This window comes from Tarenaya hassleriana, unplaced genomic scaffold (genome assembly GCF_000463585.1).
Source record: "Tarenaya hassleriana unplaced genomic scaffold, ASM46358v1 Cleome29, whole genome shotgun sequence".
Classification (NCBI taxonomy): domain Eukaryota; kingdom Viridiplantae; phylum Streptophyta; class Magnoliopsida; order Brassicales; family Cleomaceae; genus Tarenaya; species Tarenaya hassleriana.
Window position 1 is genome coordinate 1491489 of NW_010966092.1, and position 14889 is coordinate 1506377.

The 14889-nt window shown below is 38.5% G+C and overlaps 4 protein-coding genes across 5 annotated transcripts in view; all 4 read left to right on the top strand.

The window, feature by feature from the left end:
- The first annotated feature begins 753 nt into the window (after window positions 1–753).
- Window positions 754–2583, top strand: LOC104818377 (E2F-associated phosphoprotein). Its single transcript, XM_010547945.2, has 3 exons — window positions 754–900; window positions 1470–1635; window positions 2095–2583. Exons 1-3 carry the CDS (start codon window positions 831–833, stop codon window positions 2360–2362), a joined length of 504 nt encoding a protein of 167 aa, XP_010546247.1. The 5' UTR covers window positions 754–830; the 3' UTR covers window positions 2363–2583.
- A 5056-nt stretch (window positions 2584–7639) lies between these two features.
- Window positions 7640–8972, top strand: LOC104818522 (transcription factor TCP7). The gene is given in 3 exon segments (XM_019203055.1): window positions 7640–8002; window positions 8004–8215; window positions 8470–8972. Coding segments are annotated over 2 exon segments (477 nt in total). The 5' UTR covers window positions 7640–7712; the 3' UTR covers window positions 8191–8215; window positions 8470–8972.
- A 1565-nt stretch (window positions 8973–10537) lies between these two features.
- Window positions 10538–12087, top strand: LOC104818379 (probable prefoldin subunit 5). The gene is made up of 4 exons (XM_010547947.2): window positions 10538–10764; window positions 10868–10971; window positions 11097–11174; window positions 11833–12087. The coding sequence occupies exons 1-4, from the start codon at window positions 10581–10583 to the stop codon at window positions 11917–11919; spliced, it is 453 nt and encodes a 150-aa protein (XP_010546249.1). The 5' UTR covers window positions 10538–10580; the 3' UTR covers window positions 11920–12087.
- Window positions 12088–12180: 93 nt separating this feature from the next.
- LOC104818378 (FAD synthetase 2, chloroplastic-like) overlaps window positions 12181–14889 on the top strand; it is a 3624-nt gene continuing 915 nt past the window's right edge. Inside the window, exons 1-5 of one of the 2 annotated variants that reach the window (XM_019203090.1) lie at window positions 12181–12600; window positions 12907–12962; window positions 13421–13556; window positions 14042–14217; window positions 14474–14889. In XM_019203090.1, coding sequence (XP_019058635.1) covers window positions 12362–12600; window positions 12907–12962; window positions 13421–13556; window positions 14042–14217; window positions 14474–14889 — 1023 coding nt within the window. In that variant the 5' untranslated portion in view covers window positions 12181–12361. The remainder of the gene's footprint in view (window positions 12601–12906; window positions 12963–13420; window positions 13557–14041; window positions 14218–14473) is intronic. The other variant, XM_010547946.1, reaches the window with a different exon arrangement.

The following is a 14889-nucleotide window of genomic DNA, read 5'->3' on the forward strand; positions in this document are numbered from 1 at the left end:
TAGAGGTGCCTATTAATTCCCAAACTTGCAAAATTGAACACGTTAAATCCTGAACTTGTTAAGCGGTTCCATAATCATCCATAACGTTATTTGGTAAAAAAAACGAGTTGACGTGGCGAGTCAACTCAGAAAATTATCACCACGTCACATGCCACGTCGGATCGGTCAACTCTTTTTTTTGACCAAATAACACTATGGATGATTATGGAACCGTTTAACAAGTTCAGTATTTAACGTGTTAAATTTTGCAAGTTTGGGAATTAATAGGCACCTCTACAAGTTTAGGAATTAATATTACTCCAAAATACAAGTTAAGGAATTTTTAGGGTTTTTTCCCTTATTTTTTCGACGGTTAAATCATATTAATTATTAAATGATGATATTTGCAACGAAATTGTTACATTGTAAAGCGTTACAAAATCATTGTAAAATTATTTTATTGCAATGTGATCTAAACCGAGTGAATTTATTTCAGTTTAAATTGATAATCCGAGTTCTGTGGCAAAATAATCTGATTTAGTTTCTACGTGATAGGTGATAGATAAAGACAATTCAGATCAATAATTTTTAACGGAAAGCATTATCGTCAGCGTCTTTGTAAAAATTTTCCAAAAAAATGTAAGATTTAATCAGTTAGTTTACATGTAAGATTTAATCAAATTGATGTATTTTTTTCTATTTCCCTATTTTAAAATACTCTGCAAATTTCTCAGTCGAGGGGTAAAAATGTAAATCCCGAATAGCCGACCCGACTCTACAGAGCACGAGAACGCTCGTGCATTTCTGATACAACATCGTCGACGAGAGGGAGAGCGAGAGCGAGACACGTTATGGAAAACAGACAGGAATCAAGCGGCAAAGATCAATCCATGGATTCCCCGACCAATTCTCAGCAAACCGGTAAGTTCTATTATCGCTTTCCTTTCAATCCCATTGAGATCTTCGTTCACTTGCGATTTCGGCCGATATATGCGTTAAATCCTCTTCTACATGCATTGGTTTCTCATGGGTTTGGAAAAGATTATCGCTTTTTCCATTTGTAATCCATAAGATCCTTCACCATCAGATTAATTTCCCAAAAGTCAAGTGATTTCGCTTATGGGTTTCGTCTGTAATGCTCGAATTGTTAGTTTTGGGCTCTTGAACAAATGCGGATTTGATTTGTAGAACGTTGGAGCTCTTATTTACCAACTTTTCTGGTTAATGGCTGTGACCTATCTTAGTCAGAGTGTCAGCCATGGCGATTTTAGCCCGAGATTACGGACAAGAAGTGTTTTCTTCAGATTCTAGGGTTTGTTGTGATGTTCTTTTGCCCTATCTATAATGTGCCGAGATTAATGGCGTCTATGAGGATCCTATGTCAGTTCAGATGAGTTCATGATTGGTGATTACGGTCTTTGAATGGGGAAGATACCCTATCCTTGATTCCTTGTACCATTAACTGATCGATGTTTCGAAACATGTGACAGTGTCAGAGGACGATGAAATCGACTACTCTGTCAAGCCAGAGTTCTATGATTCAGATATGGACGACAAAGATGAAATGTGGATGCACAAGCGAAGAGGCGGGCGTACTTCCGATGCCATTCTCAGCTGTCCGGCTTGTTTCACCACCGTCTGCTTCGAGTGTCAAAGGTAATCTTCACTTGCTTGATAGAGTATTCAGTTTCATCATCCTCCGACACTGGCATGTTACATGTTCCACTGTCTGCTTTGAGTCTTGATATAATATTCCAAGATAACCCGTGAACTTGGATTGCGGTAATATTCGCTTAATATGGTAAGTACATCTTCGGTAAGGGTGAAAGTGAATTGCTGGACCCGGAAAGTAACAAACTTTGGACACTGTATGTAGAGACTCAGTCATTGTTGTTTTCTGGTTCTAGAAACTAGAAAGTGTCACCTTTTGCAAAACTAATGGTGACGGCAACAGTCTTTTAGTAAGAAACCGATACAATGGCCAATATGCTCGGTTTCTTTCTCTGTCTTTTTGGAAACCCCATAACCATTGCTTAAAGATATAGTTGGATGTCTTGCTGTCAAAATCTCGCATTTCATCGTAACTGAACCTACTTGGCATGTGGTTCTTTGCAGGCACGAGAAGTACTTGACGCAGTATAGGGCGGTCTTTGTTGTGAACTGTAAGGTGGAAAAGGACAGAGTTCACAAGCAAAGTGCAAGAACCCCGAGAAAAGGCCGGAAAAGAGGGAGAGAGCTCGAGCCCGTGGACCGTGAAGAACCCGGTCCAGCGGACAGCGAAACTTTCAACCCCGTTACCTGTTCCGTCTGCTCAACGGAGATCGGAGTAACCGATGAAGAAGAAATCTATCATTTCTTCAATGTCATCCCGAGCGAATCTTGAAGACAGAGATCATGTCAGGGTTTGTAATGCTTATGAGGACAACACCACTCAGTTGGTTTTTCTATGATGCGGGATTCTGTCACGGACAGATACGAGGATCATGAGAACAAATTCAAGATTTAAGGGGTTAACTGTTCTTGAGGACAGTTCCCGTTAGAGCAAAGCAGCTCATTCCCCTCTCATGCTATATGACTTGTGATAAAGGATGGTCATTTTGTTTATTAACAGAATAGCCGAATGCTAACCAATAAGAATAAAATATAACCATAATCGAATCGAACTTGACATAAAGACCAAACGATTATTTTTAAGTATGAAAAAACTGAAACTGAACCGAATCGAATCGTTTAAAAAAATTAGTGAAAAAACTGAATTTTTTGAAAAAATGAGTTTTTATCCAAAAAAAATTGAATACAAAATGAATCGAATTGAATTGAAAAATAATCGAACCGAATCAAAGTTTATATAAAAATCAAATGGTTATAGTTTTTTTATAACCGAAATAATCAATCCCGAACCGAAATCCGAAATAACCATCCCTGTTTGTGATTAAGGAATTATCAATGTAAGCCCTTTCTAAATGCATTAAAATCTTTTTCTCGGTATTTGCCGGTTCATATTTTGCTAAATGCTAGCCAACACTTGTATCATAATTTTTTTTCTAGCTGTCAGCTTGAATATTAATTTTTTTTTTAAAAAGTAATATTTTGATAGAATGAAAGTCCACATCAAATCCTATAGATATTTTGGGTTTCTATTCTTTTACTTTTTATTTGGATTTTTTTTAAAAAAAATTATGCGTTCATTCATTTTTTATATGAACTTTTGGTCTGTTTTGGATCGTTTTTTATTCAAAAATATTTATTTTGTAAAAAGTTTTTTTTTTAGTTTTTTAAAATTATTTTCATATTTGATGTAAGTTATATTTATATCTTTAAAAAATTTAATATAATTGATTTAATTCCTTTTAATTACGATTATATATAAATAGGCGATCTGAAATTAATTTTTTATTCGGCCGCAAGTTTAAAATCCCAAAAAGTATATATATATATATATGGTTTTACAATAATTTATGTTTACGTATATATATATATATATATATATATGGTTTTACAATAATTTATGTTTACGTATTACAGTCCGAAAAACTAAAATCCCAAACCAAAAAAAATCCTCCATGAGAGAATCCTTGAACTCAATGACGTGGCGTAATCTCATTGGGCATGAAGAAGAAGAAAATCTAGAGAGGCACGGCCACGTGGACTGACATCTAAATGAAACAGAAGTTGATTATTTTTAGGGCAGAACTGTCACCTTCTCGTAACATAAATAAGCAAAATAAATAATCACAAAACAAATTAAACAGTTGGAGAGTTGGGCTCCAGCTGTTTTGATACAATTGTCAAATTATTCGTCCGACTTTATATCCATGAAGGAAAATAAATGTGTACACACACTATTAAATATCACGACAATGATAAAGGTCATTCGGTAAAGGATTTTTTTCTTTGCAGTTTCATAACATACAGGACAAAGAAAACAAACTTTTTTTTTCGATAAACAGAACGTTCGTTGGGTTTTCGATCTATTTAATCTTCCGAGTCTAAACTCAACCTTTAGTCACATGATTAATTGCGTTCCCTCTTCTCCACCAGTAAAATTGGATCTAGAATTTAAAATAATTTTATTGTCTCTCAACCATGGAAACACGAATCAGTGGACCATTTTCGTAATATATATATATATACCTTAAATTATAATTAAATTATACAAAGAGTTAGGCCGAATACAATTATACAAGAAAACAGTATTCGGGATTTTAACTCGATATAAGAAAGCTCGGTAAATAACGCATTAAATTATATATATATATATATGTATATGATGAGAATGCAGAAATATATTTAAATCCCTTCGGACCATATGTTTCAGCCACATATTAAATTTAATCTTTGAGAATCAAGGAGACGACAAAATTCAACTTTCTAATTTCCTGCATTGCCATGACGAACATGCAATAGTAACGATGTATTTGTTTTTCTAAAATTAATGTTATTCCATATACTAATACTGTCGGTTTATGGTGCACAATTAATATTCATTTGCAACTCGGTTTGTGTATTAGAAGTGAGCATCTTGATTTTTGAATTTCACTTTCATTATTTTCGAATTAAATTTTTATTTGGAAAAAAATATTCTCATTTAAATTTATAATTGGTTTTAGTTTAGTTCATGCTTTATATGGATTCATTTTGTATTCGATTTTCATTAGAAAAAATTATTTTCTGATTAGATTTTTCAAAATTTTAATTATCTTTTTATATTTGTTTTGAATCCAATCAATTTAACTTAAAAATTATATCTGTTCAATTTTTTAAGATATATTTGTTTTGATAGCGCAAATATAATTTTGCTTACATTTAAATCATTCTTTTTCTTTTTCTTCATCTTTCAAATCATGTATCCTTTAATAAAAATTGCGCTTTTTAATTATTCTGTATATTATTTGTAACATATCATGATTGCATAAGCTCGGAATATGACATATCACGGATTATAAAATCGATTAGTATTAATTAAATATTTTCGGATACGACAATAATCATAATAAATATTAACAAGATAATATATAATAATGAGGCTGTTAAAGAATGTTCCGCTATTAAATCATAAAGAAATCATGTCACGGAGGAAAAATCTCGACGCGACGACAAATCAAATCCCTTATTTGGTCTGCCAAGTGGGATTATTAATTTAATATTCTTGTATGTGTGTGTGTATATATATATATATATATATATATATATATTATTGTGAGGATCGGAGTGGTTGAATGCATAGGGTGGAAAGCGAATATTTGATTACAACTATATATAATAGAAATAGAATACCATTTCAATTATTGCATACGACATTGAGGCTCACAATTAGATTTTTCGATTGCCATATATATATATACATATATATATATATATATATATTAATTACTAGATAATATCATGCACAATAGGGTCTAGAACATAAAACAAACTATTTTGCATTATCGTACATATCATATTTACAAATTCGTTACGCTTTTTATATTAAGTTTTATAACTAGGATAAAAATCATTTAAACGATCATATAGGAAATATATATATATATATATATTTTCTAAGGATTTAGTTCATAAAACCAGTGAAATATTCTTTAATTTACAAATAACATATAGTAGTAGCACGTGTGCGTATACACATGAATTTGCGAGTTTTATGCATGAGAGCTCATGCATGAGAGGGTAATTTACAAGGATGATAAAATGACGCCATTTCCGTTAAGAGGAAAGCCAAAATGGCTTTGGTCCACACAAACACAAAGATGAGGTGTTGATTTTTCAAATTTTACGTACAACACGTGGTACGACGTACATATACATATTATATATATATATATATATATATATATGTGTAAGTGTAGAAGACAAAGTCTACTAGTAGCCAATCAATTAGCCTGTTGATTGTCTCCTTTGATGAACTTGCCTCACCGCGACTATCTTATCAACTGTTTATGCACAAAAGGGTACAGTCTACGTACAGAGCTGGTGGTTTCAGTATTAAACAGTGGATTTAGTGACATACAATATATAATTAAATGCAATTTTACAAAAATGTGTTGTACTCTGCATCGTATACGTACATTTGCATGTGAGATAACTGCCAAGTAGAGCGAGAGGCATACATGTGGTAAAAGTAAAAAAAGATGGTTGTAAATGTAAATTTTATAATCCGCAAGTGTAAGGAATTGAAGGAACAATGAAATAATTTATTTGCATAGGTCATATGTCCTTTATTACCAAGAGTTTTTGTAATGATCACAACTGGAAAAGACACAAAACAACAACAACAATTAATGCAACTTTAAACATGAGATATGACATCCAAATCAACATTGCAAAGTAGCGATCCGTAACCTCTTGTTACATTTTAATTTTCGGTTTAATATGGAGGTAATTTTTTTAAAATAAACTCAAAATCAAACAGTTGACGTGTTTTTTTTTTTTTTTCACTCGTGCGTAGATGACAACGGTAAACCCTAGGAAAATTCTTACGAAAGGGCAGAAGAAACAAGGGGAGAGAGAGAGAGAGAGCGCGGTGATGAGAATCCTACCTACCGGCAGATGATGACGTGGCAGGGTAAAAATGGATAACGTCCCTTAAATGCACGTAGCGAGCTGGAGCCGGGCCCCACTTGATAAATTCCCCTGCCGGAGGGTGGTCCCCAGAAGGCAGTTCCCAGCGCGTGAGCTCCACCGCGTTCAGACAAAAAATCTTGACTTCAGAAAAAGAAAAGGGAAAAAAAGGTAAACTGAGCAAAAAACCACCAGTGAGCTGTGTAGGACCCACCAGCCATGTGCCCTCCTTCCTGTCTCCACCAGCTCCTGCCGCTCAATCATTAGCTTCTCTCACTCGGAAAAAACTCCTCCTCCTCCTCCATTCCATCCTCTTCCTCGCTGTCAGATCCTTCAAAACCACACTCAACCCTGATTCTCTCGTTCTCATCTGAAATTAAGCTCGACCCATGTCGAATACTGACGGAGCTGGTAACGGCGTCTCCAACGGCGCCATAATCGAACGTCACCGGCAGAATTCGTTGTCGGTGGGTAAAGGAGCTCTCGCCGTCAAGAAGCCTCCATCTAAGGATCGTCACAGTAAGGTCGACGGAAGAGGGAGGAGGATTCGGATGCCCATTATCTGCGCTGCTCGGGTTTGGCGTCAATCCATGCTTGGATTAGGGTTAGGGTTTTGCGGTGCGAAGATTGTTCAGCTCTCCTCCTTCGTTCTCAGACCTCCGACGACTCTGGCTAGCGCCGGTTTCGGCCATAGATTGCAGCACCGGATAGTTTCTTCCTCTGGTCCTCACTGCAAGACTCCCGGTGAAGTCCCAGTTCTCCACGATTGCTTCAGGTTGTTTTGATTGTTCGTGTGCCTTCTGCGAATTGATGTGAAATTTCAGATGGGGTTTAGCTTGACTGTCATGGGTCGTGTCCATAGCAAGATTTAGGTCTTTGAGTTCGAGAACCAGGATGACCCAGTTGATGAAAAGAGAGATTCTGTCTTGAAAATGATCATGCATTTGTTCTATTTGATGCTCAGATTCTGGGTTTAGAAGTAACAGTGATACAGTTCGTGCTCGTTTCATGGTTTGTCTTTGGGATGTAAGTTTTGTTTCATTCCCTGTTTCTCATTTTCTGTCTTTCTCTCCTTCTGAAGCCAGCAAGAAGATGATCATCTCCTCCGTCAGGCCGAGCCTTCCATTATAGCCGCCACCGGAACAGGTACAACCCCAGCGAGCTTCTCCAGCGCTTCCATGTCCGTTCACGGCGGTGGAAACTCCATGTCCTTTCCCTCGACATCCTCGTCTCTCGACCATAAACCCTTGTCGGGTCCGTCTCCTTTCATACTCGGGAAGCGTGTCAGAGCAGAGGAAGATTCTGGCGGCGGATGCGGCGGCGTAGGTAAGGACGACGGGGGAGTTACGTCGGTGGGTCACACAATGGGTTCGTTCGTGGGGTCAGCTACACAAGCTGGGTTCTGGGCAGTACCGGCGAGACCCGACTTCGGACAGGTTTGGAGCTTCTCCGCGGCGGCGGGAGCTCCCCATGTCGGCGTCCATAACGCAGCAACCGGCTGCGCTCTTCGTCCACCAGCAACAGCAGGCTGCCGCCGCCATGGGAGAGGCCTCGGCGGCGAGAGTGGGAAACTATCTCCCGGGCCATCTCAACTTGTTAGCCTCTTTGTCGGGTGGGGCAGCACGGTCGGGTCGGAGAGAGGAGGATCCACGTTGACTCCGAACCCGCGATCGAAACCAAGGTCTTGCCTTTGCACTCTCATGGCTTCCGATATATAAGTTGCGTAGGACAACATGGTATATATATATAGCTTTGTTTATGTCAATGTGTTCTTTGCGTTCTTGGTGAGTGTCTTGTGCGCTTTAATGGCAAAAAAGGGTACATTTTTTTTTTGGGGAGTTAGTGTTAGCGCGACTTAGTCAGTTCCTGAGGATCTGGGAGTTGTCTGAAAGTTAGCGAATTAGCGATTGTTCTGATATTAGGGTTTTTCATTAGGGTTTTTAGGACTTCGGTGCAAGATTTGTTTTCGGGAGAAGCTTTTTTTGTGGAGAGAGACAGATTGAACAGTGTTGAACGCCATAAAAGCTCTGGTCTGCTAATGGGTCTGGATCAGCTATTTGTCCTCTTCATTAATTATGCCATAAAGGGACAGCTTCATCGGCTGTCCTGACACAGAAACCGCGGAGTGGTTTCACGTTGCCCCCTGTCTGGTTTTCCGGCGAGTCAGTGCCGTTGTTGAGTTTGAATCCTCATCATCAAGATTCATATTTGTTCTCCCTAATCTCTGTCAATTAACCACTATATGTATATTGGAATTTTTTGACCTCTGTCTTCTCCTATGGTTCTTGTCTGATCCGTTAAGATCCCTAACTACGCTGTCTGCTGTGTATTATATAAGTGGATCGTTTTGGGGTTTGAGTATTTCGTGAATGAGAGCAGAGGATGCAAAAACAAACAAACAAACTTTTTTTAAAAAATAAAAAATAAAAAAAGGGTAATTTCAGACCAGTCGAGACAGCAGTTTATGAATGGTCTGTTTCCTCGCTTGTTTCCAATTTTATGTTATCTCGTACAAATATATAAATATTTGACTGTTTTTTTATTTATTTACGCGATGTATATATAAATATGTATTAATATGATTACTCTTGTGCTTCTGACATTATTTCACGAATCCCATGATTTGATATCAATTTTAAGCCTTATAATTACGGGTGCACGTTTCGGTTCGCTCAGCAAGAATCGAATTGTACCGAATAAAAAATTTTGATATTTTTCTCTATCTGTACCGTTCAAAATTTCCAAAGGGTATAATTTTTATAGAACATAATTTTTCAGATCGAAGCGAAATCGAACTTTATAAAATTTCCGAAAAACGAAATTTTCTTAAATATCTATTTTTTTTAACAAAAACCGAAACCGAACCGTACCGGAATCGATACCGAACCGAATCGAATAATATATGATATTAATTTGGTACCAATTTTAGAATACCGAATAAACCGTTTTCAAATCGAACCGCTAAAATTCTGACCCGAATCCCGAAACGTCATCCCTACCTATAATATGAACAAAAAACCAAAATAAAATTGCTCTCTCTCTCTCTATCTATATATATAATTCTAAAGAAGGAACTATCAATTCACCGTAAATTCACCTGCCTTCAAGTAATACTAATAAATCATCAAATTGACATTCAAAACGGTTTTATGGAAACGAATCCATATGAACCTCTAGAACTATATGCGAATACATTTATAAACAAAAATAAACTATATGAAAACGCAAAAATGAATGAGCGATTAAATACTCTTGTGATTTTTTTTGAAAAATTCTTCTTATAACATGCCAAAATACAACAAAACTATATAGAAACTACCTAATACACAACCCGATACGATTCACAGGAAATGTATGAATCGTCGCAATATCGGGATTGAACAGAGGGACCGGTTTGTAAGAACTATAGCTCAATCGAAACCAAATCAAGAAGCAAATATATATGTGGGGTACGTGCCCCATATAACTAGTCAAAAAAAATTAATTTCTTCATAAGTTTTATAACATTATAAAATAACGTTGATAAATGCCCTTATTCATATGAAATTATACATATATTGTTATTGCCCCCAAATAAAAATAGTTTTAGGTCCGCCAATATATACATACTGTTTGCACGTCAATTCATTCGCATGTCATGCAAGTTTATAGCCATATAAATACGGGCGAATGATACAACTGACCAACCAATTAATTCGTCACTTCGTGTTAAAACATCCGGACATGTTTTCTTGTTCAGGCCCAATATCGGTGGGCCCCACTTATGGGCCCAATGGTCTGGTTAGCTGTCACGCATTAGGTCCATCGGGCCGGATATCTCCAAATACAACTAACCAGCCCACCAATTAATTCTTTCGTCATTCGTCCTCAGCATCGGAACTTGTTTTCTTCTTATTGACCTATTATTGGTGGGCCCTACCAATGGGCCTTTAAGTAGACCCAATGGACTGGCTTGCAGGCCCATTGGGCCGAACATCTTCCTTTCAAGTGAGAGCCTCCGATTCGAATTCGAAGCGGCGAAGCAGAGCTCAGCGGAGGGAGAGAGAATGGCGTCGTCGTCGACGAGAGGGGAGATGGAGAAGATGGGAGCAGAGCAGCTGAAAGCGTTGAAGGAGCAAGCGGATCTCGAAGTCAATCTCCTTCAGGACAGCCTCAACAATATCCGCACTGCCACATCCCGCCTCGACTCTGCCTCCGCTGCGCTTCACGATCTCTCTCTTCGTCCCCAAGGTCCCTCCTTCTCTCTCTCTCTCTCTCTCTCTCATTCGATTTCTCTAATTGCATGATGGTTCGTAGAAATCTGTTTTTGCTTATGTGTGTTTGGGAATTTTAGGGAAGAAGATGCTGATGCCTCTCACGGCCTCTCTCTACGTACCTGGCACGCTTGATGATGCCGGTAAGGTTCTCGTCGATATCGGAACTGGCTACTTCGTCGAGGTACTGGGCATCGATGAATTCACCAATGCATTTCCTAAGCTACCTGTTCAAATCTCATGTCAATGTAGTTGAAGTGCTCCTTCTCTGGGCTTAGTTCTTGTGGATTTGTCTGTTTTTTTGGGTAGAAAACAATGGTCGAAGGAAAAGATTATTGTGAGAGAAAGATCAACTTGCTGAAATCAAACTTTGATCAACTTCTCGAGGTACGTTTTGATGATGAAATTTGCCCCGTGCTTCATTGTGTCTTGTTACCGAGAAACTCAACTAAAAAGCATCTAACGTTAGTTTATCCCGAACAACTTCGATTCAAGAACTTTTCGTTGAGAAGAGATGAATAGACGAATCAAACCAATCTGTGTGGGCTTCAAACCAAAGATAAAAAATCCAAAACAGTGAGATCTTTTGTGGAGAAAGTATTTTCTCTGATACCATCTTGAAGTTGAGATGGAATTTTCTGTTGTGTTGTTGACTCAGATGCTCTAAACCAAACCAAACCAAACTGAAGCGGTCTAAAACCGATCTTATTTTCAAATATAGAGTACTCCGCTAATGGTTTTTAATGCTTTTTTCCATGGTAAATAAAGAACAGTGCTTTCAGCCCAAACTGTTGATGCTCGAACTGAGGATTGTGGTTGCGGTACAATTATCTCGAGATGGGAACTAATTAGTTCGTTCATTCAAGGATTTTGTTCAGAATGTGCCAAGGTTTTGGCTGAAATGTTTTGCTGTTTGATAAGGCTATGCGTTTATATATCATCGTCGGAGATCCCTCTATCTCAGGCTGCTTAACTGACAATTTATAAGTAAAAACCCGTCAACACTTGGGATCTTTCTGACACCAAGAACGGTGAATGCATGCAGGTCGCAACGACAAAGAAAAGCTTGGCAGATGAAGCAGGGATGATATTGCAGGCAAAACTGAAGCAACTATCTGCTCCCACTTCGTAGATTTTTCTTCTTCTTCTTCTCTGTTTTGAAAGTAAGCTTGAGGTACAAAAAAGTTTTTTTTTCAGCTTCTGTTTGGTAATTGGTAATGATTCTGAGCACAGTGGATTTATGCCCCTTGTAGAGGTTTATGGTTTTTCTTCTGTTTCATGGAATACAAATTCATTACCATTTTTTTGTACAGTTCATTCAGTAATATGCACAAACCGCACAGTGTGGTGATTTGTAAGTTTCTTCTGATAATGTTTACGGCAATGTCAACGTAAGAACACGAATGTTTAAATTTCGCTATAGGAAGGGGCATACCGAGACCTCTACATGAGACAGAGGCTTTAACGTGGACGCAACATTACCACCACTGCGTTGAGCTGTCCGGAGGAGAACTTGTCTTGCGAGAAAGTGCGAGCCTTTTGCCTGTGAAGCTCCGGAGCTGACAGTCGAAACCATGTTGTGTGGAGGCTCTCGTGTCTCTCTGCACTTGTGGGATCGGCGTCAATCCATGCTTGGATTAGGGTTAGGGTTTTGCGGTGCGAAGATTGTTCAGCTCTCCTCCTTCGTTCTCAGACCTCCGACGACTCTGGCTAGCGCCGGTTTCGGCCATAGATTGCAGCACCGGATAGTTTCTTCCTCTGGTCCTCACTGCAAGACTCCCGGTGAAGTCCCAGTTCTCCACGATTGCTTCAGGTTGTTTTGATTGTTCGTGTGCCTTCTGCGAATTGATGTGAAATTTCAGATGGGGTTTAGCTTGACTGTCATGGGTCGTGTCCATAGCAAGATTTAGGTCTTTGAGTTCGAGAACCAGGATGACCCAGTTGATGAAAAGAGAGATTCTGTCTTGAAAATGATCATGCATTTGTTCTATTTGATGCTCAGATTCTGGGTTTAGAAGTAACAGTGATACAGTTCGTGCTCGTTTCATGGTTTGTCTTTGGGATGTAAGTTTTGTTTCATTCCCTGTTTCTCATTTTCTGTCTTTCTCTCCTTCTGAAGCCAGCAAGAAGATGATCATGACCTTCAAGATGAAGGGTTGTCCTCCCCAGTTGCAGGTACTTGTCTGCTTTCTGATTTCGCTCCTGCCTATGAAATGTAGTTGTGGAGTTCTTAAAAAAATTTCTTACATAATTCTATCTTTGGATGGAGAGTTCGATTTTTTTACCTGTTCTTTGGCATCTGGTTCAGCGGTAAAACCATTTACCGTGGGGTCTGAGGTCGCGGGTTCAAATCCACCTCTCTACATTAAAATGTAGGGTTAAGATGGCCTAATATATTCTCTTCCCCAACACTCTCACTAGATGGGAATACGAATTGGGTTGGTCTTTTTCTTTGATATCTGGTTAGAGCTTCGGCCTCTATATAAAAGAGTATTCTTGGGAATTCTTCGGAATGGTTGATTTTATCCATTAACGTTCCAAAGTGTTGTACTTGGCATACAGTATACAACTGCCTAACTAAATCTTGTTTCGCATCTCCTTTACTTGTGTTCTTTAATCATTTGATCTTGCAGGAGGCATTGTTGCTCTGGGGAAATTTGATGCTCTACATCTCGGGCATCGGGAGCTTGCGATTCAAGCTTCAAGAATTGGAACTCCATATCTATTGTCTTTTGTTGGAATGGCCGAGGTACTTGGCTGGGAACCCAGGTAATGTTTGCTCTCGTATTTCTAGGTTCCTTTCCCTCCGAATATAAACCTGATTTCCGTTTTTACCCCCACCTTATGAATGAATATACATCCTGATTGCTCAAGACTGTTAAACCTTGTATTAACGCCCTTGATACCTGTGTTTTCCATCCGTGCGATGAGGCCTTAAAGAACTTTTTTTTTTCCATTGATGCAAGTTAGCCCGGGCCAGGAAATGTTTCCTACAAGCTGCTTAACGACAAAAGTTCATTAAACTTCCCTGCTTTAAGACTTTCTTTTGCTGGTTATTTCATATCTGCTTGATATGTTTCATGATTCCACTCCTTGTTTCTATATCTGTACATTCCTTTACCAGAATTCAAGACAAAAAGAAAGAATGAAGAATTCTCTGTATTTTTCATTATTTTCTGATTCTTGTGCACTTGACAAGTTTGTTTGATATAAATATAACTGATGAACAAACAGCTGTGTTTTTGTTTGTGTAGGGATCCAATAGTGGCAAAATGTGACAGAAAACGGGTGCTTTCTTCTTGGACTTCATATTGTGGAAACATAACACCGCAAGAGTTCCAAATCGAGTTTTCCAGTGTTCGTCATCTAAGCCCTCGAGAGTTTGTTGAGAAGCTCTCGAAAGAGCTCAGGGTTTCCGGAGTTGTGGCAGGTTAACTTCATAATTTCAACTTACTTTCTCAGGATATCGTTTAATGTCACACTAGGGATGGGTATGAGTCAGGTTATTCGAGATTTTTTCAGTTTTTTTTTCACTGTTATAATTCGATATCATCTCATATAATAGTTGGGTTGAGTTGGATACCCAAGATTTGGGTTTTTTACCCAGCCCTATATCTGTCACACCTTGGAGTATATATATGTATATGTATATATATATAAAAGTTGAAATGAAACCTTTTTGACAGGAGAAAACTACAGGTTTGGATACAGAGCATCTGGGGACACAGCCGAGCTGGTGAGGTTATGCGAGGAGTATGGGATTGGAGCTTATGTCATAGACTCTGTCATGGACAAGAACCGTCGGTCTCCAGACAGCCAAACAGAAGGAGACAGAGGGCAGGTCTCATCTACTCGTGTTCGTCAAGCTCTCGCCATGGGAGACATGGAGCATGTTACAGAGCTCCTAGGTAGGCCCCACAGGCTTGTCCTGAGCGTTGGAACGCGAGATCTCCTGCCCTGTGATGGTGGGAGGAGGGTTGTTTCGGCTCCTAGATCTTCTGTTCTGAATTTACCGCCCAGGAATGGAGTTTATGAAGCGTGTTCTGTCCTGGTCAACAATGGTGAGAGCCCGATTTCGTGTAGGGTAGTCGTTGATAGAGTG